The 19,929-nt window shown below is 41.2% G+C and overlaps 2 protein-coding genes across 2 annotated transcripts in view; one reads left to right on the top strand and one right to left on the bottom strand.

The window, feature by feature from the left end:
- The first annotated feature begins 28 nt into the window (after positions 1–28).
- On the top strand, positions 29–16,759 carry MRPL47 (mitochondrial ribosomal protein L47). Its single transcript, XM_043997086.1, has 7 exons — positions 29–185; positions 2,972–3,117; positions 5,264–5,324; positions 7,148–7,244; positions 11,650–11,780; positions 13,193–13,288; positions 16,498–16,759. The coding sequence occupies exons 1-7, from the start codon at positions 85–87 to the stop codon at positions 16,610–16,612; spliced, it is 747 nt and encodes a 248-aa protein (XP_043853021.1). The 5' UTR covers positions 29–84; the 3' UTR covers positions 16,613–16,759.
- A 148-nt stretch (positions 16,760–16,907) lies between these two features.
- Positions 16,908–19,929, bottom strand: part of ACTL6A (actin like 6A) — a 28,081-nt gene continuing 25,059 nt past the window's right edge. The window contains exons 13-14 of the mRNA XM_043997085.1: positions 19,111–19,197; positions 16,908–17,457 (exon numbers count right to left, since the gene is read on the bottom strand). Coding sequence (XP_043853020.1) covers positions 17,377–17,457; positions 19,111–19,197 — 168 coding nt within the window. The 3' untranslated portion in view covers positions 16,908–17,376. The remainder of the gene's footprint in view (positions 17,458–19,110; positions 19,198–19,929) is intronic.

Raw genomic sequence — 19,929 nt, 5'->3', positions numbered from 1 at the left:
CCCGACGCGTCTTTGGAGGGGGCGGGGCGCCCGGAAGAGATCCGTGCGATCGGCGGAAGCGCAGTGTGAGGGCAGCGGGCTACGATGGCCGCGGGACGGCTGGTTGCTGTCTGTCGGGGCTTTGCGGCAGCCCTGAGGGCCCCAGGAACGCTGAAGGCCTCGCTGACCCCCGCCGCCAGCCCGGGGTAGGTGGTCTGGTTGGGGAGGCCGGAGGAGCCGGGCATTCTCATCTGTAGAATGGGAATCTTGGCCGGAGCGCGGGACGCAGTCCCCGCGTGTGAGCAGCCTCGGCCGCCCCTGAGGAAGACGGGGCCCGGCTCCTTCCCCAGCCCGACTCCGAGGAGAGGCTCTGGAAGCAGCCAGCCAGCATTTACTTAGCGCCTCTTGTGTGCCAGGCCTCGTGCCAAGGGGAAGGACGGGCCCTGCCTTAAGGGGCTTCTCACCCGTGCCCCCCGGGGCGAGGCATGGGGGGGGAGCGCGCTTGTGACTCAGTTTCCCCATCTGTGAAATGAGGGGGTTGGACTTGAGCAATTCCCAGGTGCCCTCCAGTGACCCTCCTGAAACTCACCTCCAGGAAGGTCACCCTCCTCCGTCCCTTCCTCCCTCCCCCGTTTAAAGATAGAGGATCTCACAAGTCACCCCGAGGATCCCAATCTGCCCCCCCCCAAGCAGGGGGAAATAGCCAAAAAGCCTTGGCTTTTGTGGGGAGGGGGAGTGGAGGGGAAGAAGAAATTGCCCCCTTCCCCTCAGGCCCTCGGTGGAGTCGGGGAGCTGAGGGGAAAAACTGACCGTTAGTATAGTGCTCTGTGATCATAAAACGTATCCCATTCGGTGTTTGCTGGTCCTTCTGGAATTTGGAGGACCTGAGTTCAGATCCAGCCTCAGACACGAGGACAGGTCACGTTACTTCTGCCTGCCTCGGTTTGCTCCCCTGTAAAATGAGGACAATAACACAGCACCTGCCTCCCAGGGCTTTTGTGAGGTTAAAACGGGAGGACATTTGTAAAGTTCATTTGTACACCTTAAAGTGCTGTATGGGTACTTGGCATTGTCCATAATGAAAATGTATTTGTTCTCCCAACAACCCAGTGAAATAGGTGTGGAAGTTACTACCCAGAAAGATAGAGTCACTCCTATTAATCCCCGCTAATAAATGTTAAAATCAAGGCAGATGGGGGGAAGATAGACTGGCCTCTCTGTCATTATTAGTTTCTCATTGATCTTCAATTACTCCATTTCCTGGTTTCTTCCCTGCTATATATACACCTGCCCATGTCACCCTCATCCTCAGAAAATCCTCCCTTAATCCCTCCATCCCCCCCATGCCATTGCTGTATCCTCTTTTGTGGCTTAATTCATTGAGAAAATTGTCTGCAATAGGTGCCTCTGTCTTCCCTCTCTGTTTTCTCTTTGTAATGTGGCTGCTCTCTCCAGAATTACTCATGATCTCTTAATTGCCAAGTCTGATGGCTTTTCCTTGGGCCTTACAGCCTTCTTGATTTGTCCTCCGTCCTTAACAGTTAGTTACCTTCTCCTTGATCCTCTCCTCCCTAGTTTTTCATGACACTGTTCTCTCCTTGTTCTCTCCCTGCCCATATGACCACACCTCCGTATCTTTACATTCTACCACTAGCAGTGGGGGTCCCCTGGTGCTCTTATACCCTGTTTTCTGTATATACTATTTCACTTGGTGATCTCATCAGCTTCCATGGTTTCAATTCTTACCTTGTCCAACTCACACCTTCTGTGGCAGCTAGGTGGCGCAGTGGATAAAGCACTGGCCCTGGAGTCAGGAGGAACTGAGTTCAAATGATCCTAACCTCTAGTCTTGCATCTCCCACTACCCACTAGACATCTCAGAATGGATGTCCTATAGACATCTAACTCAACATGTCCAGAAGTTACCTCCTCTCCTCCCTCCCGTCCCTTCCCCTCTCCCTAACTTCTCTATTACTGTCAAGGGTGTCACCATGTTCCCAGTCACCAGGGCTTACCTAAAACCTAGAAGTCATCCTTGACTCCTTTCCCTCTTAACCCTCTCCTTCATAGCCAATTAGTTGCCAAGCCCTGTTGTTTCTGTCTTTGTAACATCTCTCCTATATGGCCCCTTCTCTGACACTGCCACCACGTTGGTGAAGGCTATGTTTAATCATGCCTGGACTGTTGCGATAATCTGCCCATTGATATCCCTACCCCAATTCTCTCCCTATTCCATTCCATCCTTCACTCAGCTATCAAACTGATCTAAAGTGCAGGGCGGACCATGCCATCTCCTTACTCAATAAATTCGAATGTCCAATAAAATCCAGCACCAGGATCAAATAGAAAATTCTGTTTAGCTTTTAAAGCCCTGGGTCCTTCCTACCTTCCCTGTTTTCTTACACTTTAGTACTGTTTTTGACCTTCCATGTACTCTGCAATTTAATCTACTACTCTGGCCTCCCTGCTGTTCCTCACAAACAAAACTCACATCTCCTGACAATGCTGTCTTCCATACCTAGAAATTTCCTCCTCTCTTCTGCCTCCTGGATTTCCTGGCTTTCTTCAAATTTTAGCTTAAAATCACACCTTCTGTGGCAGCTAGGTGGCGCAGTGGATAAAGCACTGGCCCTGGAGTCAGGAGGAACTGAGTTCAAATGTGACATCAGACACTTAACACTTACTAGCTGTGTGACCCTGGGCAAGTCACTTAACCCCAATTGCCTCACCCCCCCCCCAAAAAAAAGAAAAAAAAATTACACCTTCTACAAGAAAACTCTTCCTTAATTCTAATCCTAGTGCATTCCCTCTTTGGTTATCTATAATTTACCCCATATGTAGGTATCTCTTTGTTTATGTATATGTGTTTGTTTATACATATATACATGTATGTATACACACATGTATGTATGTGAGTATCTTGTTTATATATAGGTTTTTGCATGTTGTCACGCCCTTGAGAGCACAGTCTTTTGCCTCTTTGTACTTGCAGGTTTACTTTCAGTTTGTTAAACAAGACTATGGCCAACACCACGCCCCTCCACCAATACAGATTAATTCACACTACTTTGTCAAGGAAAGGACTAGAAGAATTTTTTGATGACCCAAAAAACTGGGGAGAAGAGACAGTCAAATCAGGTAAGATATTTGCATTTTAAGTTCTTACCTTTTCCTCAGATGACATTGCACTTGTACGTGTTGTGTTCCCCTAGCAGCGTATAAACTGCTCGATAACAGGGAAGATTTTGTTTTTGTCTTTGTATCCCTAGGACAGAGCCTTGCTCATCGTAGGTGTTAAATAAACATGTAGAAGCTGAGGGTTTTGATACTTGGATATAGACTTTACATGCTGATGATTACATCAAGCCCTGGTCCCTCCTAGATGAGTTGCATGGTCATTTAAAAGGATGGGGCTAGTAATCCACACAGAAAAACAAGTGACTATGTCTAGTTTGTGGCATGCAATTGAATAGTCTGTTGAGTTACTCCCTCAGTACCTGTTTCCAGCTATACAGTAAGTGGGGCTTGGAATTGAATTAGAGCAGGAAAATGGGCTGAATATCACTGCAGAAAATTGCTCTGTGCTTTTTGATAATCCCAAAGTGCTGCCTGTCACCAGAGCCCATCTTTTAAACGCTAATATTGCCCCTTGGTTGCTAAGAGATTGCAAATCATAGGGCACTATGTCTTCAAAGAAGCAGAAGGGCAGGTGACCTAGATCTTACCATAAAGGCATTGGCGGGTATAAGGGAACTGTAGCATGTTGCCAGAGATGACTGTCATGGGAGAAGCAGATGTGTAGATGACCAGAAAAGTAGACAGATTGCCCAAGGAAATCAAGAGTATAACAGATGGACAGCCTGAAAGAGGCCCTGGGATTCATGAAATACTGAGTCAGACAAAAGCCGGAGACAACAGAGAGTACTTCTGGGAGGACAGAGACAAGAATCCTACGGGGTGAAAAGGCTGATATAGATTGTGATCTGTGCCAGTGGAGGGAGCACAAACACCAGGGACATTATAGAGCCATCAGAGAGTAAAGGTTTCAGTACTTCTTAGTCAAAAATAAATACAAACGGTTGACTTTTCATTGTTCAAGGGCTCTTGACCCAGATTGTGTCTGGTTTTGCTTCCCTTTCCTGTTCTAGTGCCACTTGAAGCTTTTACCAGAATAAGCTAAGAGACATGTCCCTGTCGGTTTTGCTATTTGTTAGTAGCTCTGGCAGAAGGTTAAGATCTGCGGTGTCAAACCCAAAGAGGAAGGGGGAGCAGCAGCTAAATGGCACATAAAGATAAAGAGCCTTGCAAGCTGCATATTAACCTAGTTTTAAAATGCAGCGTTACCTCTGTTTTCTTGTATGTTTTATTTATTTTGTTAGATACGTCCCAATTAACCTTTTAATTTGCTTTAGGTTGCACTTAAGACACAGTATGTTCGATACCTGATTTATGAGACTCCTCACTCCCCCTCACCCCACATTTCCAAGCAGTTGCCAAATCTTGCTATTTCATCCTTCACAACATCTCCCGTGTCTGGTTCCTTTTCTCTGCTCAGCCACCAGCTTAGGCCATGCCTTCATCACCTCTCACCTACATCGCTGAAGTAAGCCTCCGAATTGGTCCCTTACCTCAAGTCTCTCTCTTCTCCAGTCTCTCTTAATATTCAGCTGTAGAAATTATTTTCCTTAACTGAGAGTTTGCCCATCCCTCCCCTACCCAGTAAACCCCAGTGGCAGTCTCCTGCCTCTAGGATCACAGGCAAACTTTGAATTGAAAGCCCTGACCTATCCTTCTAGCCATACTTGGTCTATGATCCTCACTCAAGGTACTTCATTTCCTGTCTCCATTCCTTTGCCCTGGCCGTCCCCCATGTTAAGAACGCATTTCTCACCCCCACCTCAGAGATTCCCTTGTTTCCTTCAAGACACAAGTCAAGAACCACCTTCTTCTACACTGTGCCTTTCCTGATCCCTTCCCCTCCCCCTCTCCCCTAGCCTATAATGTCCTCCCTCCCTATTTAATTTAACTGCCTTCTATTTCTTTTGTGTATCCTTACAAATGTACATGTCTGCTGACAGGATAAGCTCCCTGAGGGCATGGACTGTTTCACTTTTTTTCTTTATATCCCCAGCACCCAGCAGAGGTAGGCAAATGGCAATAAAATCATAAATGAAGATTGGTCAATAAGCTCATTGTTGCAAAGATAACGAAAAGCTGAAAACAAGATAAAGGCTTTAAATATTTTGGCTTCTAAAAATATACACTTCACCTCTAATTTTAACAGGTGCTGCGTGGACATGTGAACAGTTAAGGTACAAGAGTAACGAAGATTTACATAAACTTTGGTAGGTATATTTAGTCTACTGAAGTATTCAAAAGCACTGTGATTGCATCCTTGTGAGTCACTCCTTCCACTAAGGTGGGTCACAGCCTTGCCACCTCATTCCTTAGTAGATTGAGTTGTTCCTGAGAGAATTCATCCTGCAGTGACCAAGCTTCTAATGATGAGCCTCTCTGGAAGACACGTGGTCTCTTGTTCAGAATTCAAACCTTCCTGGCTCAGTAGAACCAGCCATATAATCAAAATCCATATGTCCAAGTAAATGTGATTTGCTCGTCTAGATCCTTCCAGTAATACAGTGGGTCCTATACTGGAAGCATGCCTTGATTTCATGCGAATACGAATGGAGAACACAGGTCATCCAGGGGTTAGGCCGAGCTCTTGTCACATGACCATTCCCTGGATTTCATTCATGAATGTCTTTGGTAACATCTTGTTGTTTGGTGGTTCTGTTGCATAGATACACCTGATTACTTGGAGCAAATGGGACCTTAGAGACCATCTCATCCAGTACAAGATTATATGTGTCATTTAATAAAAGGGGGTCTTTTTTTCCAGCTGGAGTCTGATAAAGGCAATCTGGTCAATTTCCCTGTTATTACATACTTGGGGTGGAAGTTCCTGGATTTATAAGACTTTCCCCATTCACTGGGGATGGGGAAAGAACCGTGGTATTTTACTGTGGATTAGAGGGTGGAACAGCAAACTTTGGAGCATCCTAAGTTTTAGTACAATTTTGTTATGGTGATTAATAAGTGGAAAGAAGTGGGAATAGAATTGGTTTCATGAACACAGCTTCTTTCCCACCCTTTTACTATGTCAGGTTTTAAGTCCTTTTAGATACTCTATTTTTCTAAGTGATTTGAGAATTCAAGTAGAGTTTAATTCATAATATTCTCCAAAAATTTTAATTTGAAGTAGAGAAAAGTAAAAGGTGTTAGACGATAACTAGTTTAATTGGTAGATTAAATAACTAAGAAGAGCCCAGAAAAACCATTCTTAATGTTGACTTATTCTTTGTAAAAAGTCATCATATCAATAAAGCAATGTCACTGTTTCCTTTTTCTGTCAATTTGGGCTCAAAACCCAACAGACCTAGAACTAAAGTCATTTGCTTTCCCTCCCCACTATAGCCTGGTATTTGAGGCCTTCTACAATTCAACCCCCATTAGACTTTCTAGCCCTTTCTCCAGACACTGTTTCCTTATATGAACTCTCTCCAAGCAGATTGGTCTGCTCAGATTTCCCTGAAAAAAAGTCTGCATCTTTGCTCCTGCTGTTGTTTCCTCTACTTGGCTTGCTCTGCCTTCCCTACCCAGAGAAATCCCTCCCCATCCTTCAGATCCAAAATTAAATCCTCTCTTCTCCAAGAAATCTGTAGTATTTACTTCAGTCAGAAATGAGCTCTTCAGTCTCTTATATCATTTAGTATCTGTACTGCCACTGGGTCGTTTATTGACCCAGCATGTGCCTTGTGTTACACAAATGTTATTGCAGCTCTCTCCCCAGCCAGGTAGATGTGTTGTCCTCCATCTCTATGGTCCCCACCGCTTTCCACATAGTAGAAGCTAAATAAATGCTTGTTAAATGAACAGACAAATGGAAACATAATTTTGTTGTACAGAGCACAATACTCTGCACATGATAATAAATGCTTTTTTAATTCCATTGGATTTACTTCCCTGTAGTGGTAGCTCGCAGAAGAGGGCGCCTGTGGTTTTCAAAGAAATATTTGCGGGCAGAACAGTAATTCTCCTGTTAAAAATCACTGGTTTTCTACAAACACCTTCTGCTGAGTGACAAGCTTTATTATGTGCTTTGCTTTAGGTATGTCCTGCTAAAAGAAAGAAATATGCTTCTCACGTTAGAGCAGGAGGCCAAAAGACAGAGATTGCCGATGCCCAGTCCAGAGCGTTTAGACAAGGTAGGACTTGGGGGAAATAAAAGAACATGGCCTTTGGCGTGTAAACTGAAGAAGTAGGTGGTGATTCTCTTGTTTGGCTCATTGGGTTACTGACTTACTGATAACCATGGCAGTGGGCACAGGCCATATTTAGTCTTCCTACATGAGGTCGGATACTGCTGCTTTCTTCTGGCAACTTTTTTTTCTCTCCTCATTTCTCTTTATGAGAAGACCTGGTGTCTGTAGAAGGAATTGAAAAAAGGTAGAATAAAATCCAGATTATTGAAGAGAAGGTAGAGTAAAATCCAGATGATTGGCCTTACTTTTAGGGAGGGCCAAGTTCAGTTGGTGAAACTTCGGAGTTACAGAGAACTTTTTCAAGAAATGTAATTTTATAATTTTCAGTACAGGGTGTTTCAAAAGTCTGAGTGCAGTTTTAAACTGTTGAAACTTTAAAATTCTAAGCTTAAAAAGCCTAAAACTGCACTGAGACTTTTGGGACATCCTGTAAATGTATAACCCTGCTGACAGGGAGAAATATAGGTCCCCAAAACCCTTTCAGAAAGTCTACCAGGTAAAAGCTTTTCCTGCTAATTACTGATACATTTTAATGTCTAATGTGCTAAGTATCAATAGATATAACCCACATAAAAAGAACTCTTTGTAAATACCACCTTATTTAAATTGTTTAAATGGAAAACTTCCGCTAAAGTGGGCGCTTCGAAGGAGATTGTTGGTCTTCATGCATTTCCTTCCTTCCTATAATTCTTATCCCCTTCTAGTCTACCTTCTTATCTTGAAGTGTTGTTGGTCCTTCATTCTCAAAGAGGACCATGACAGAAGTAATGACTTGCTGTGAATTGGATTTAAGTGAGAGAGGGTTGTGCAAGGTCTCCAACCTCACTCTCTCTTCCAAAGCTCTCTGGGTCCAGTGGCAAGATAGATATCAGGATGACTAGAGATGGCCCCAGATGTTTAAGGCAATTGGAGTTAAGTGACTTGCCCAGGGACACACAGCTAGTAAGTGTCTGAGGTGAGATTTTAATTCAGTTCTTCTTGATTCCAGGGCCAGTGTTTTATCCACTGGGCCACCTTTGTATCTTAGCATTTAACTGAAGCTGCTTTCCCCAGAGTTCCTAGTAATCTATTAAATACCTGAATGGATGATCTATTCTTTTGTGCCCAGAAACCCTTTTCCCTATGGGAGTGCTTTTTCCTGGGTCTCCTCCAGCCTGTCTAGTAGTTCCTTATCAATTTTCTTTACAGAATCATTATCCTAGGGACGGCTAGGTGGCGCAGTGGATAGAGCACCAGCCCTGGATTCAGGAGGATCTGAGTTCAAATCTGACCTCAAACACTTAACACTTACTAGCTGTGTGACCCTGGGCAAGTCACTTATCCTCAATTGCCTCACAAGAACAAACCAAAAAAAAAAGAACCAGAATCATTATTCTTAACCCATATCCCTAGCCGTACAGACAGGTGTGTCCCCATTCCATATTTTTGGTCCTTTTCCTTTCACTATCTATTGTCTGTCCTAGTGACCTCATGAGCTTCCATGATTTTAAATATCACCTTTATGCAGATGATCCCAGATCTGTATTCAGCATCTACAGATGCTCATAGGGGCAAGCTGGTTTAATTTGGTCTCTGGCTAAACTTTCCACAGCTGCTTTTCACTTTTTTGTGAAGTGACACTGCTTGTAATCTTTGATCATCCTTCTCTAAAATGGTTTATAAAAGTGGGTTTTTCGGGGCAGCTAGGTGGAGCAGTGAATAAAGCACCGGCCCTGGATTCAGGAGTACCTGAGTTCAAATCCGGCCTCAGACACTTGATATTTACTAGCTGGGTGACCTTGGGCAAGTCACTTAACCCCCATTGCCCCACCAAAACAAAACAAAAAGTGGGTTTTTTGATAGGTTTTGTTTTTCCTGGATGATTACCTAAATGAAGCTTATATATGCATTTCACTGAGGGAGGGTCCATCATGTCCTGGGGCTTTAATAGAATAAGTACAGCCCCACCTGTCAATCAGAGCATTGGGAAAACTTGGCCCTCATCAGCAAATCTTTTGTTTGGAAACCATCAGAAATAGAGCTCTGCTTTGTGTCAGACAACTCAATGGGATCATTGAAGAAATAGGCATTGGTCTGGATATATAGTGTGCCTTTTTTCCTCCCAAATCTAGCTTGTATAAAACCTGAATGGTGCCTACCATCTCTTTATTTTTCGATATATTTCTTTATAGTTTTCCTTTGAAAGACTGAGTGAGGGCTGGGAAGTGAACTGTATTTGGACACACAGTCATTTCTGTGGGCTCTTTCATGGGTGGTCTTTGATGATGTTAATGAGTTTACAAGAGCTAGCTTGTCTGAGAAGAGCATTCAAAAATGCCTTTTTCTTCACCAAGTTAAAAAAAATTTTTAAACTGTGAATACATTAAGCCTCTCGTGTTCACTATACCTCTCAGGGTAGTTGTGTAAGTGTAAAGATACAGTGACTTTCTTGGAGGAAATTTCCTGTTAAAAAATCTTTCTAATCCTTTCTCAGGTTTTCCTCTATGTGCATAAAGACTAATCATGTAAAAAAATTTTAGAAATTAGAAAGCAGGGGCAGCTAGGTGGTGCAGTGGATAGAGCACCGGCCCTGGAGTCGGGAGGACCTGAGTTCAAATTCAGCCTCAGACACTTAACACTTACTAGCTGTGTGACCCTGGGCAAGTCACTTAACCCCAATTGCCTCAGTTAAAAAAAAAATTAAAAAATAAAAGAAATTAGAAAGCAGGCAGAGTTAGTAATTGTTCTTACCATTTTAGTCACTTTATTTTGTGCAAGGAGGGTAAAAGCAATGCTTATGATCTTTCCCCTTCTTTTGGTTGTTTTTCCTTTTTGAGATTTCTGGAGAATTGATCCATTGATCTGTTGACTTGTCCATTGAAACTCCTAATAAATTGATTCATTGATCCATTGATCCATGACTGTTTTTTGGTTTGTTTTTTTTTTTTTAATTCATTGCTTCCACTCCAGATTTCTTATTCCATACTTGTCTAACTTGGTTATCCAATATTCGTGTTTTTGTTTGGTTTTCTGGCACATTACATACTAGTTTATTTATAGGAGCCATTTGAGTGTTTATTTGGAGGAGTTTCTGTAATCCTGGCATTATGAGTAGGGTTAAGAGTGTGAATTGGCTTCTTGTGTGTAATTGCTCCTTTAGGAAATAGAGACTTATCTGGAGTGTCTTCCTTTCTCCAAATTGCTCATCTCCCTGTTGTAGCAACAAAATAGTATTTATTGACACTTCCAGGTTATATGATTTTAGATTTGGGTGCAGAAAGCACAGATGCTACTTAACAATATTTCAAGTTTATAGCCTCATTTCTTCCTGTTTTCAAGTTGCCATGGTCCTAGTATGTAACCTGAGTTCCTGATTATCAATAGAAATGTATTGTTGCCTAGAGATTAGACATGTGCATAGTTTCAAGAGCTGGAAAGGACCTAAAGGGTCATCTAGTCGAGCTTCTTCTGATAATAGGTAAATAGGCTGAGGCTGAGAGGTGGGTGACTTACCCGATATCCCAGAGTAAGCAGCAGAGCCAGCAACTGTATTCTTTCTACCAGTATCTTTATTCCTAAGAAAGTAAACAGACTAGAAAGGAAGGTGTTTTTTTTTCCCTTGTAAATTGTGTTCTTTCTGTAGGTCCCCACTTGACTCCTCTCCTGTTAATATGGATAACTGAGTGTTAGTTTCATGGATATGGGACCAGAGAACAGTAGGATTGAGCTAGAAGTCTTGAATCAAGATCTTATTCCTCCAGAGCGTCAGGTTGCATTGTGATGGTCAAAGTTGGTCTGCAAGCATGCATTAAGTGCCCACTAGATGCACAAGTCTGCATATGCACTTGCTGGCCACTTTACTAGCTTAAGTTTATCTCTACTAAATAGAGGGGCTGTCATACTTTTTCTATTTTTTGCTTCCCCAAAACATTGTAGGAACAAATAACTTATATTTATAAAAAGCAGAATATATCATTGGAGCTGAAAGCTTATCCAACCCTTTAATTTTGCAAATAAAATAACTAAGGTTCAGAGATTAAAAATATATTAAATGCTACTAAATTTATTAGGAGTTTCAATGGACAAGGTTAATGCCAAATCTGGATTGATAATGTTGGTAGAGTAGGCTTAGTTATAATACATAATGCTACCTCATGATGGTGAGTTAAATGAAGTTTCCCCCAAATGTAAACACATGAAATTATAATATTGCTTTAAATGAACCCAATAATGAAGATCTAGATATATTTAACAGATTAATTAAGAGTATTTATTCATACAAAGTATCACCATAGGATTAGCTTGACATTCTCTGGAATTCTGTAGCAGAAGATTTCATGTAAGTTACCTGTTACTCTTCTCTTCTTAGGTGGTAGAGTCCATGGATGCTTTAGATAAAGTTATTCAGGAAAGAGATGATGCTTTGAGACTTCTTCAGACAGGTCAAGAAAGACCAAGACCAGGTGCTTGGAGAAAAGACATTTTTGGACGTGTCATATGGTATGTACATATGTTATATTCTCATGTCCTCCTAAAGTGAGGGTAAGTGTATGCCTCATCTTCCTGTATGCACTGGGCACTACCATGTCACTATTGTCCTCACCCAGAGCCCCCTAAACACCACGCACAGAATCAGGATGAGAAATCTCATGTCCATCATACTTCTAGGAAATACGCAAATAAGGAGAAGTACCCCAATCCTAAAACCTTTTGGTACTCCAGGGGCTAAAAGAATCAAATAATTTTGATTTAACTCTGACAAAAGTAATAGAATGTATAACTTACATTGAATTGTTTGAGTTCTTAAGCGGGGGAGGGAGAAAGAGAATTTGGGACACAAAGTTTTTTAAATCTATGTTAAAAATTTGTTTTTACATGTAACTTGGGGAAAATTCTAAATAAACAATCTGTTCAAAAGTAATAGAAACCGGGGCAGCTAGGTAATGCAGTGGATAGACCACCAGCCCTGGAGTCAGGAGGACCTGAGTTCAAATCCAGCCACGGACACTTAACACTTAATAGCTGTGTGACCCTAGGCAAGTCACTTAACCCCAACTGCCTCACCAAAAAAAAAAGTAATAGAAACCCTTCTTCAGTTTGTAATCTAATTCTCTGCTGTGTCTCTGCAGTTGTTCTCTAGAGGAAACGAGCATATATAATTATCTCACCTTAGAGCTCACATGTCCAGTTCCAAGTGACTCCTAATGACTTGAGATTACAGGCAACTGTTTGATGGTGCTTCTGTACCCAAGGCCATGTACTCTTTTGTGCTCTTTCGCCAGCATCTGTCTATAATTTGCTACCATTGCTCTCAAAAGCTTGTGCCAAGTTAGAAAATCAATCAAATTTATATTCATGGGCTCATCTTCCCTTTCTGAACCATAATCCCCTCCATTATACTGTTCATCAGATGATTAATAGAAGAAAAATTGGAATGGAATCATTCTTTTAATGTTGTGTTTTCTTCCCCTAAAGCTCTGATCTTTCAGGTCAGTGCTGTTGAGGTGACCCTAGATTCTCAAAGGTCATACCTTTTGGATACAAACTCTGGGAAGTCTTCCTAAGCTAAAAGGGCTTTGAGGTTGTCTGAAAATCAACCTGAATTCAGAATGGTCTCACACTTGAGGCCACAACAGCTTATCAGATGCCAGAGAGGTAGTGACCCACTTTAGTGGAAGGAGGGCTCACACAGAAGAAATCGCAGATGATGTGAAATCTTCAGTCCCTCTGGATTTTAGAGCAACACCTTGTAACCAGTTACCCCTCACCCATATCTAAAAGCTAAGAGTGTCCTAACATTTTCAGTCAAGAATCAAATATATTTAAGTGAAATTTAACATTTAGCACAAAGAAGGGTAAACAAATGGAAATGCTCTATCTAAAAAGTGATGTCATTTATGTTTTATCCATAGGCACAAGTACAAGCAGTGGCCAATACCGTGGTACCTAAATAAGAGATACAACAGGAAGAAGTATTATGTGATGCCTTTCGTGGAACAGTTTGTCAGGTAGGCACAATGATTTTGGGAATGAAACATCTTCTGTAAACCACCAGAAAAAATTGTAAAGACCTAATAAGTATATGAATCATGCTGTGAGGGAGGAGACAGCACTCACACCAAGGGGGTTTGGATGGGAGCTGAGCCTACAGTGAACCGGGAGAGTCTAATTCAATTCAGAGGACTTCCTATGTGCCAGGCATTATGCTTAAGTGAAAACAATTCCTGCTGACACAGAGAGTTTACATTCTGTTGGAGAGAAATAACATGTACACAGATGAGTAATTATAGAATGCATTTGTTAATGGGGTAGTACTAATACATGAGAAAGACATCATATAAGAAGTACTTGAGTTGAACCTCAGTGGAGCTACAGATTCTAAGAGGGAGAGAAAAGGAAGAAGCACATTTCAGGCAAGGGGCACAGCTTGGGCAAAGGCCTGGAGGCAGAAGATGGAATGTCAAGTGAAGGACTCTTGAATGGAAATAGTGTAAAATAAACTGGAAGACTTGCAAAGGGTGGTTTTAGTTTTTAAATAAATTGTTGAAAGAAGCTCAGACTGGAGTCACTCAGGTCATCCTGAATTCTTCCCTCTTCTATATCCAGTCCATCAACCATTGAAGATTGTCAGTTCTACATTCATATCTTCTCTTGAATCTTTACCTTCACTTGACCACTACCCAGCCTCCTCATTGGTCATCCTTCCTCATCTACTTCCTCTCCTCCTTTCTCCAGTCAAGCTGACATTCTCATTCTCTGGCTATGGCATACTCCCCCTTCTCGCTTCATGTGTGAGATACAAACCATCTGGATCCAGCCTACTTTTCTAAGATGATTATACTTTACTCTTTTTCGTGGACTCCAAGTTCAAACCAAGCTGATCAGCTTACAGTTGCCTGGACAGCAGCTTTGCCTTTCTATGCAGGCTGCCCCTCCCTGACATGTAATACTTTGGCTTCCTAGAAGGTGGGACCTTCTGAGCTTCCTTCAGAAAAGCACAAGTTCTATGCCTGTATGAGGCCTAAACTAAAGCTTCTTCCACTGTGGGTTGTGACCGCATATGGGGTAACTGAATGTGGGAGTTGTGAAAAATGTGGCAACAGTCAAAGTTTAGGTGTGCCTGTTTTATATCCCTCTTTACCTGGGATGGTGTAAAAATTTCTCAGGTTGGGGGCAGCTAGGTGGTGCAGTGGATAAAGCACTGGCCCTGGATTCAGGAGGACCTGAGTTCAAATTTGGCCTCAGACACTTGACACTTAACTAGCTGAGTGACCCTGGGCAAGTCACTTAACCCTCATTGCCCCGCCCCCCCAAAAATTCTCAGGTGAAAAGGGGTTGAGAGTGAAAAAAGTTTAAAAAGCCCTGGTCTAAACTGATCATTCCAGTTACTAGTAATTCTAGTTGAGTTCATCTCTTCTCTGAATCACACCCTATTGACTTGTATATTGTTCTCCCTGTACAGTATAAACTTTGTTGGCTTTGTATGCCCAGCACCTAGGACAGTTGCTGGCACAGCCACTTACTCAATGCCATTGAATGGGTGAATAAGTTAAGCAGCTGCTTAGCATCAGCAGCAGATGTTGCTGTTCAGTTGTTTGTCCTGTCCAACTCTGTGACCCCATTTGGGGTTTTCTTGGCAGAGATTCTGGTGTGGTTTGCCATTTTCTTCTCCAGCACATTTTACAGATGAAGAAACTGAGGCAAACAGGGTGAAGTGAGTTGCCCAGAGCCACACAGCTAATAAGTGTCTGAGGCCAGATTTGAACTCAGGAAGATGAGTCTTCCTGACTCTATCTACTGAACCACCGCGCTGCCGTCATGTCAGCAGATACTTTGGGGAATGAGATGTAGCTGAAAGTCAGGGTGCTTGACCTGGCCTGTCAAGAGTCTGAGTCAGCATTTATGAAAAACATCAGACAATCTCCTGTCCCAGGAGCAGCTTTTTCATTCTGCAGCTCTCGTGGGAAATAGGATTTAATGACCCATTTCTAGCTTTCTTCCCACAATTACCACCAGCCTCTGCTTTTCAGAATATTTCCCATCTAGATCTTAGAAGTGACCCCATTATCTCTATCATTCAACCCCTATTTTCTTAAACTTGAGCTGCAGTCTCACATTGAATCTTCACCTCAGAAAACCCCAAATGTTACTTTGAAACATTACTTCTTGGGGGCAGCTAGATGGCGCAGTGGATAGAGCACCGGCCCTGGAGTCAGGACGACCTGAGTTCAAATCCGGCATCAGACACTTAACACTTACTAGCTATGGGTCCCTGGGCAAGTCACTTAACCCCAATTGCCTCACTAAAAAAAAAGAAAAAAGAAACATCTTTACGCTTTTGTAAACATGGATTGCTTGGCTCTTATGAGGTGTCCTCCTCACCCCCAAATGTTAAAATAGGCCCTTATTTGCTTGCTTATTAACTCCTGCTTTGAAAATATCGACCTTCAAATTTTACTTTTAGGAAATTAGAAACTTATAAACTCCTTTCAGAATTTGATCTCCCAATTTACTAGAGATCTCACCTATACATGCTCACACGATCTATTTGCGTGAATGGAATATAAATTACTATGTATGTAGCCTGCCTATTGCATTTGTTTTAATGTCCCCTTCCAGCTTTTGCTTTTACTGGTGTTTATCTCAGGCAAAAAAAAAAAAGTGTCTTTTCACTCATTTAAGACTCTACTTGCTAAAAGGGCTTGGTTTAATTTTGTATTTTCCATAACCAACTAGAAAGGTTCCCTGTTCACTCACCAAAGACAAGAAGATTAAAATCACAAAGGATGTTTCTGTCCTTCAAAATGGAACTTTTTTTCCCTAACCAAAAGTGCAGTTTTCTTCAAGTCACAATGAGATATTGGCCAGACCAGGTCCAGATTGGGTTTGTGGTTTAGAGTCAGTACTTAACACATTTCTACTTTTTATGAATTCTCCAAGGAAAGAGGCGCCTGGCACAGTAGTAGGTACTAAAATATTTGTGGAATTGAGCCTATATGAAAAAAATCAGTTGCATCTCAGTTTACCAACCCACATTGTATGTGAAACTTGTCCATTTACACTAAACATTCCTGATGTTGGGCAACAGAAAATCAATACACATGGGCCATATGAGGAGAGAGAAGAGAGTGAATCCCTAAGCAGATCTAGATCTAATGATATGAGGAAAGAAGTATTAATTTTAATTATCCAATTGCTGCTTTCCTTTTTATTTTAGACTGAGGCTTGAGAAGTACTTACGTGGCGAAGCCAAGAAGAGAAGTTTGCAGAGAAAGAAAGAGAAGATGCTTCAAAGAAAATTTCCACACATGTCTGCTGAAGCCCAAAATTGAAATCTAACCACAGATACAATGAACTTTTTCTTTTCCTAGAACTATGTCACCTCAGTAAAACTGAACTTAAGTTGTAATTTAAGACTGGCTGTTAAATATGGTAAACTCATGGTAAGTGGTTTATTATTAAAAAAAAAATCAATCTTATGAAGTTTGACTATTCCTTTCTAATTCTACCAAATGCTTTTCATGTTCATAATTAAATCTTACATTTTATCCTAATTTATAAGCAGGTTTTAATTTCGTCCTGCTAGCAATATAATGTTGATATAATGGAGCCAGGAATTGTAGGATTAAAGGAGTTTTGATGGTCCAAAGCAGCAAGTTTTGTTTTGTTGATTATAACAACCAAAAATTTCTTTATGGTGGATAGAAATCTTTATTATTTTGTTCTTGCAAGTATGAGGTAAAGGTATAGGCAGTAAGTTTTACTAGTCAGTAAAAATCAATTCTACCAATCATTTGAAAATCAGTATGCTTATCAGACGGTTGAAGGGTACTAAAAGGAAATTATTTAGAGAAAATAGATATTTATACAAAAATTATAAAATGCTTATAGGAGTTATTGCTTTACAAGGAAGGCAAAAACTCATTTTAAGTTATATGGCCAGTTAAAGGCTTTAAAATTTGTTAAATGGAAATTGAAATATGCAAAAATGTATATAAACATTCTACAAAAGACGTTCATTTTTGTTCCTGAGTATACTAAAGCTATGAAACATAAGGGATCATAGGGAAGGCCACAGTTTTTTTCAGAACTAGCTTCAAGGGCATTTCCTTTCTACACATTGTTTTCCTCCTTCTTCATACTCTTGTTTGGAAATCCACATCTGTTGAAAGGTGCCCTATGAAATGGAGAGAAAGAAACATGTTACTAACCAATCTCTTAGCTACTAAGTTATTTTGACCAGATCTCATTTTTAACTTTTAAAACTTCATCTAGTATACACTGTCTTTAAAACTAACTTGGAAATAACCAATCACTAGCAAAGAAAATATGCGACAAAGCAAAAGTATGTCTGCATCTACCTTCTCCCATACTTTTACTGTGCGCTTGTCAGGCAGGGGTAATCACCAACATAGCCTAGCCCTGCTTAAGGTTAGAGAGGACTGTTAACCCTTTCCATAGGCCCACGGTTCTGTCATACTAATCAGGGATAAATACACTTAATTGAGGATGACCAGTGGCTTGATTTCAACCTAGAAAAACAATAAATTTGTAGGATTCTGGGACTAAATGTTTATGTTCCTATTTTATTAGTAACCTAGATCCTAACTTCTTAAACTATGGGTGTGGGGGTTGCATAAAATTTGGCAACAATACAAGGTCACATATACAATACACCTGGGGGTAGCAGAAAACTTTCTCTGGTGAAGCAATGAGTGGCAGAGACCTGGAGAATAGTGGTAATGCAAAAACTTGAAAATAGGGTACCAGGGGTGTGTTATCAGGAATATGACGTGCAAAGATTAACCAGATGGATACAAGGGAGTTGATAAACACAGGAAAAGAACTGTTTACCTGATATAACTAATATGAACAAGAAGAGCTTAAAGAATAATTCATATCTCTTCCAGAAGATAATGAGAAGAGTTGGGTTTTTTGGTTTTTTTAAAGATAAGGTTTCAACCTTGAAGGAAGTAGAACTTCAGTAAGCAAAACATTTAAGGGTAAGGAAGATTTAAGTGTTTGTATATAATTCTTCTAACAGAATCAGCATGAATTGTGAGAACTCTATCTTTTAAAGAGTTGTCGATAAAATCACCCTCTTACTAATTTTATGCATTTTGTGTATTAAGAGGACACCTTAAAATTCCCTATGCCAACTTTGAATCTAAAAATGGTCTACTTATAAAATCCTTTCTGGCTATTTCTTTTACTTGGCCAGAATTAATGCTAAACCAAAAGAAAAGAAAGCTACAACAAGCCACTGGCCTGAGGTCTACAGGTAACATGGTCAGCATTATACGTTCACAGGTTTCCTAGGGGAAATCACTCAAATCTGACACCTATCAGGCTCCACATGTTACCAAACCTGGAGTTATCAAAGACATCTGACTTATTGCAGAAAGGGAGCCAATCTAAGGAATCACCAGCAATATGGTGGTTATATCTTTCTCCATGAGACTAGAGTTCTTACTCTGGGGCCTCAGACTATAAGCGGCTTTGGCATTCAATGAATTATAAACTCTAGTTTTAAAAATAATTTTAATCATTAAGAATTAATTCTTTTGGGGCAGCTAGGTGGCACAGTGGATAAAGCACTGGTTCTGGATTCAGGAGTACCTGAATTCAAATCTGGCCTCAGACACTTGACACTAGCTGTGTGACCCTGGGCAAGTCACTTAACCCACATTGCCCCACCAAAAATAAAAGAATTAATTCTTTGACACTTACTGGCTGTGTGACCCTGGGCAAGTCACTTAACCCCAATTGCTCCCCCCCCCCACCAAATAATTAATTCTGCTTTTAAATATACAAAGTGTCATATACCAACCAGAGAGGCTAGAATTGAACCACCAATCCATGAACTAAATCGTCGTTCCACTGTTGTGTTATTTGCAATCAACTTCAATCTCATACTCTAAAAAGAAAGAAAAAAAAAGTTATTTGGGGGGGGAGGGAGAAGGTTGGAGAGAAGCATCAATAAGCTTAGACCAAACAGATGGCACAACTCAGGAAACTTAAACCCCTAATAAGAAAAGAGCTCTAGATAGCTCTGTCAAGACATTTTCAACAATGTATTCAAACATTGCCTACATGCTAACTTTTCAAAAGCAAAGGTTTAGGGAATTAATAGGATTAATCACCAGTCAACATTGGCTTCTAAATAGCACATAAGTGCAATGAGTGATGCACATGTAGCAAAATTTTTTTCTTCCATTTAATATGTAGATTTTGGCAGAATCAACAAAGCAAAACAGAGAAGTGAGGCAAAATACTTGTAATACTTCATTATAAGAATTAATCATGGGGCAGCTAGGTGGCTCAGTGGATAGAGCACCGGCCCTGGAGTCAGGAGGAACTGAGTTCAAATCCTGCCTCAGAAACCTAACACTTACTAGCTGTGTGACCCTGGGCAAGTCACTTAACCCCAATTGCCTCACCCCCCCCCCCCAAAAAAGAATTATCAGAGGCAGCTAGGTGGCACAGTGGATAAAGCACCAGTCCTGGATTCAGGAAGACCTGAGTTCAAATGCTGCCTCAGACACTTGACACTTACTAGCTGAGTGACTCTGGGCAAGTCACTTAACCCTCACTGCCCCACCCAAAAAAAAAGAATTATCACCCCAACACGTTCCCTACATCCCCAAAA

This window comes from Dromiciops gliroides, chromosome 3 (assembly GCF_019393635.1).
Source record: "Dromiciops gliroides isolate mDroGli1 chromosome 3, mDroGli1.pri, whole genome shotgun sequence".
Taxonomy (NCBI): Eukaryota; Metazoa; Chordata; class Mammalia; order Microbiotheria; family Microbiotheriidae; genus Dromiciops; species Dromiciops gliroides.
This window is presented reverse-complemented; position numbering and strand designations above follow the sequence as displayed.

Bases quoted from the DNA above. Each gene is read 5' to 3' on its own strand.
- MRPL47 (XM_043997086.1), top strand. From the start codon at position 85: ATGGCCGCGGGACGGCTGGTTGCTGTCTGTCGGGGCTTTGCGGCAGCC. The intron at 5,325-7,147 runs GTAGGTATATTT...GCTTTGCTTTAG, and splicing joins GAAGATTTACATAAACTTTG to GTATGTCCTGCTAAAAGAAA. The intron at 13,289-16,497 runs GTAGGCACAATG...TTTTTATTTTAG, and splicing joins TTCGTGGAACAGTTTGTCAG to ACTGAGGCTTGAGAAGTACT.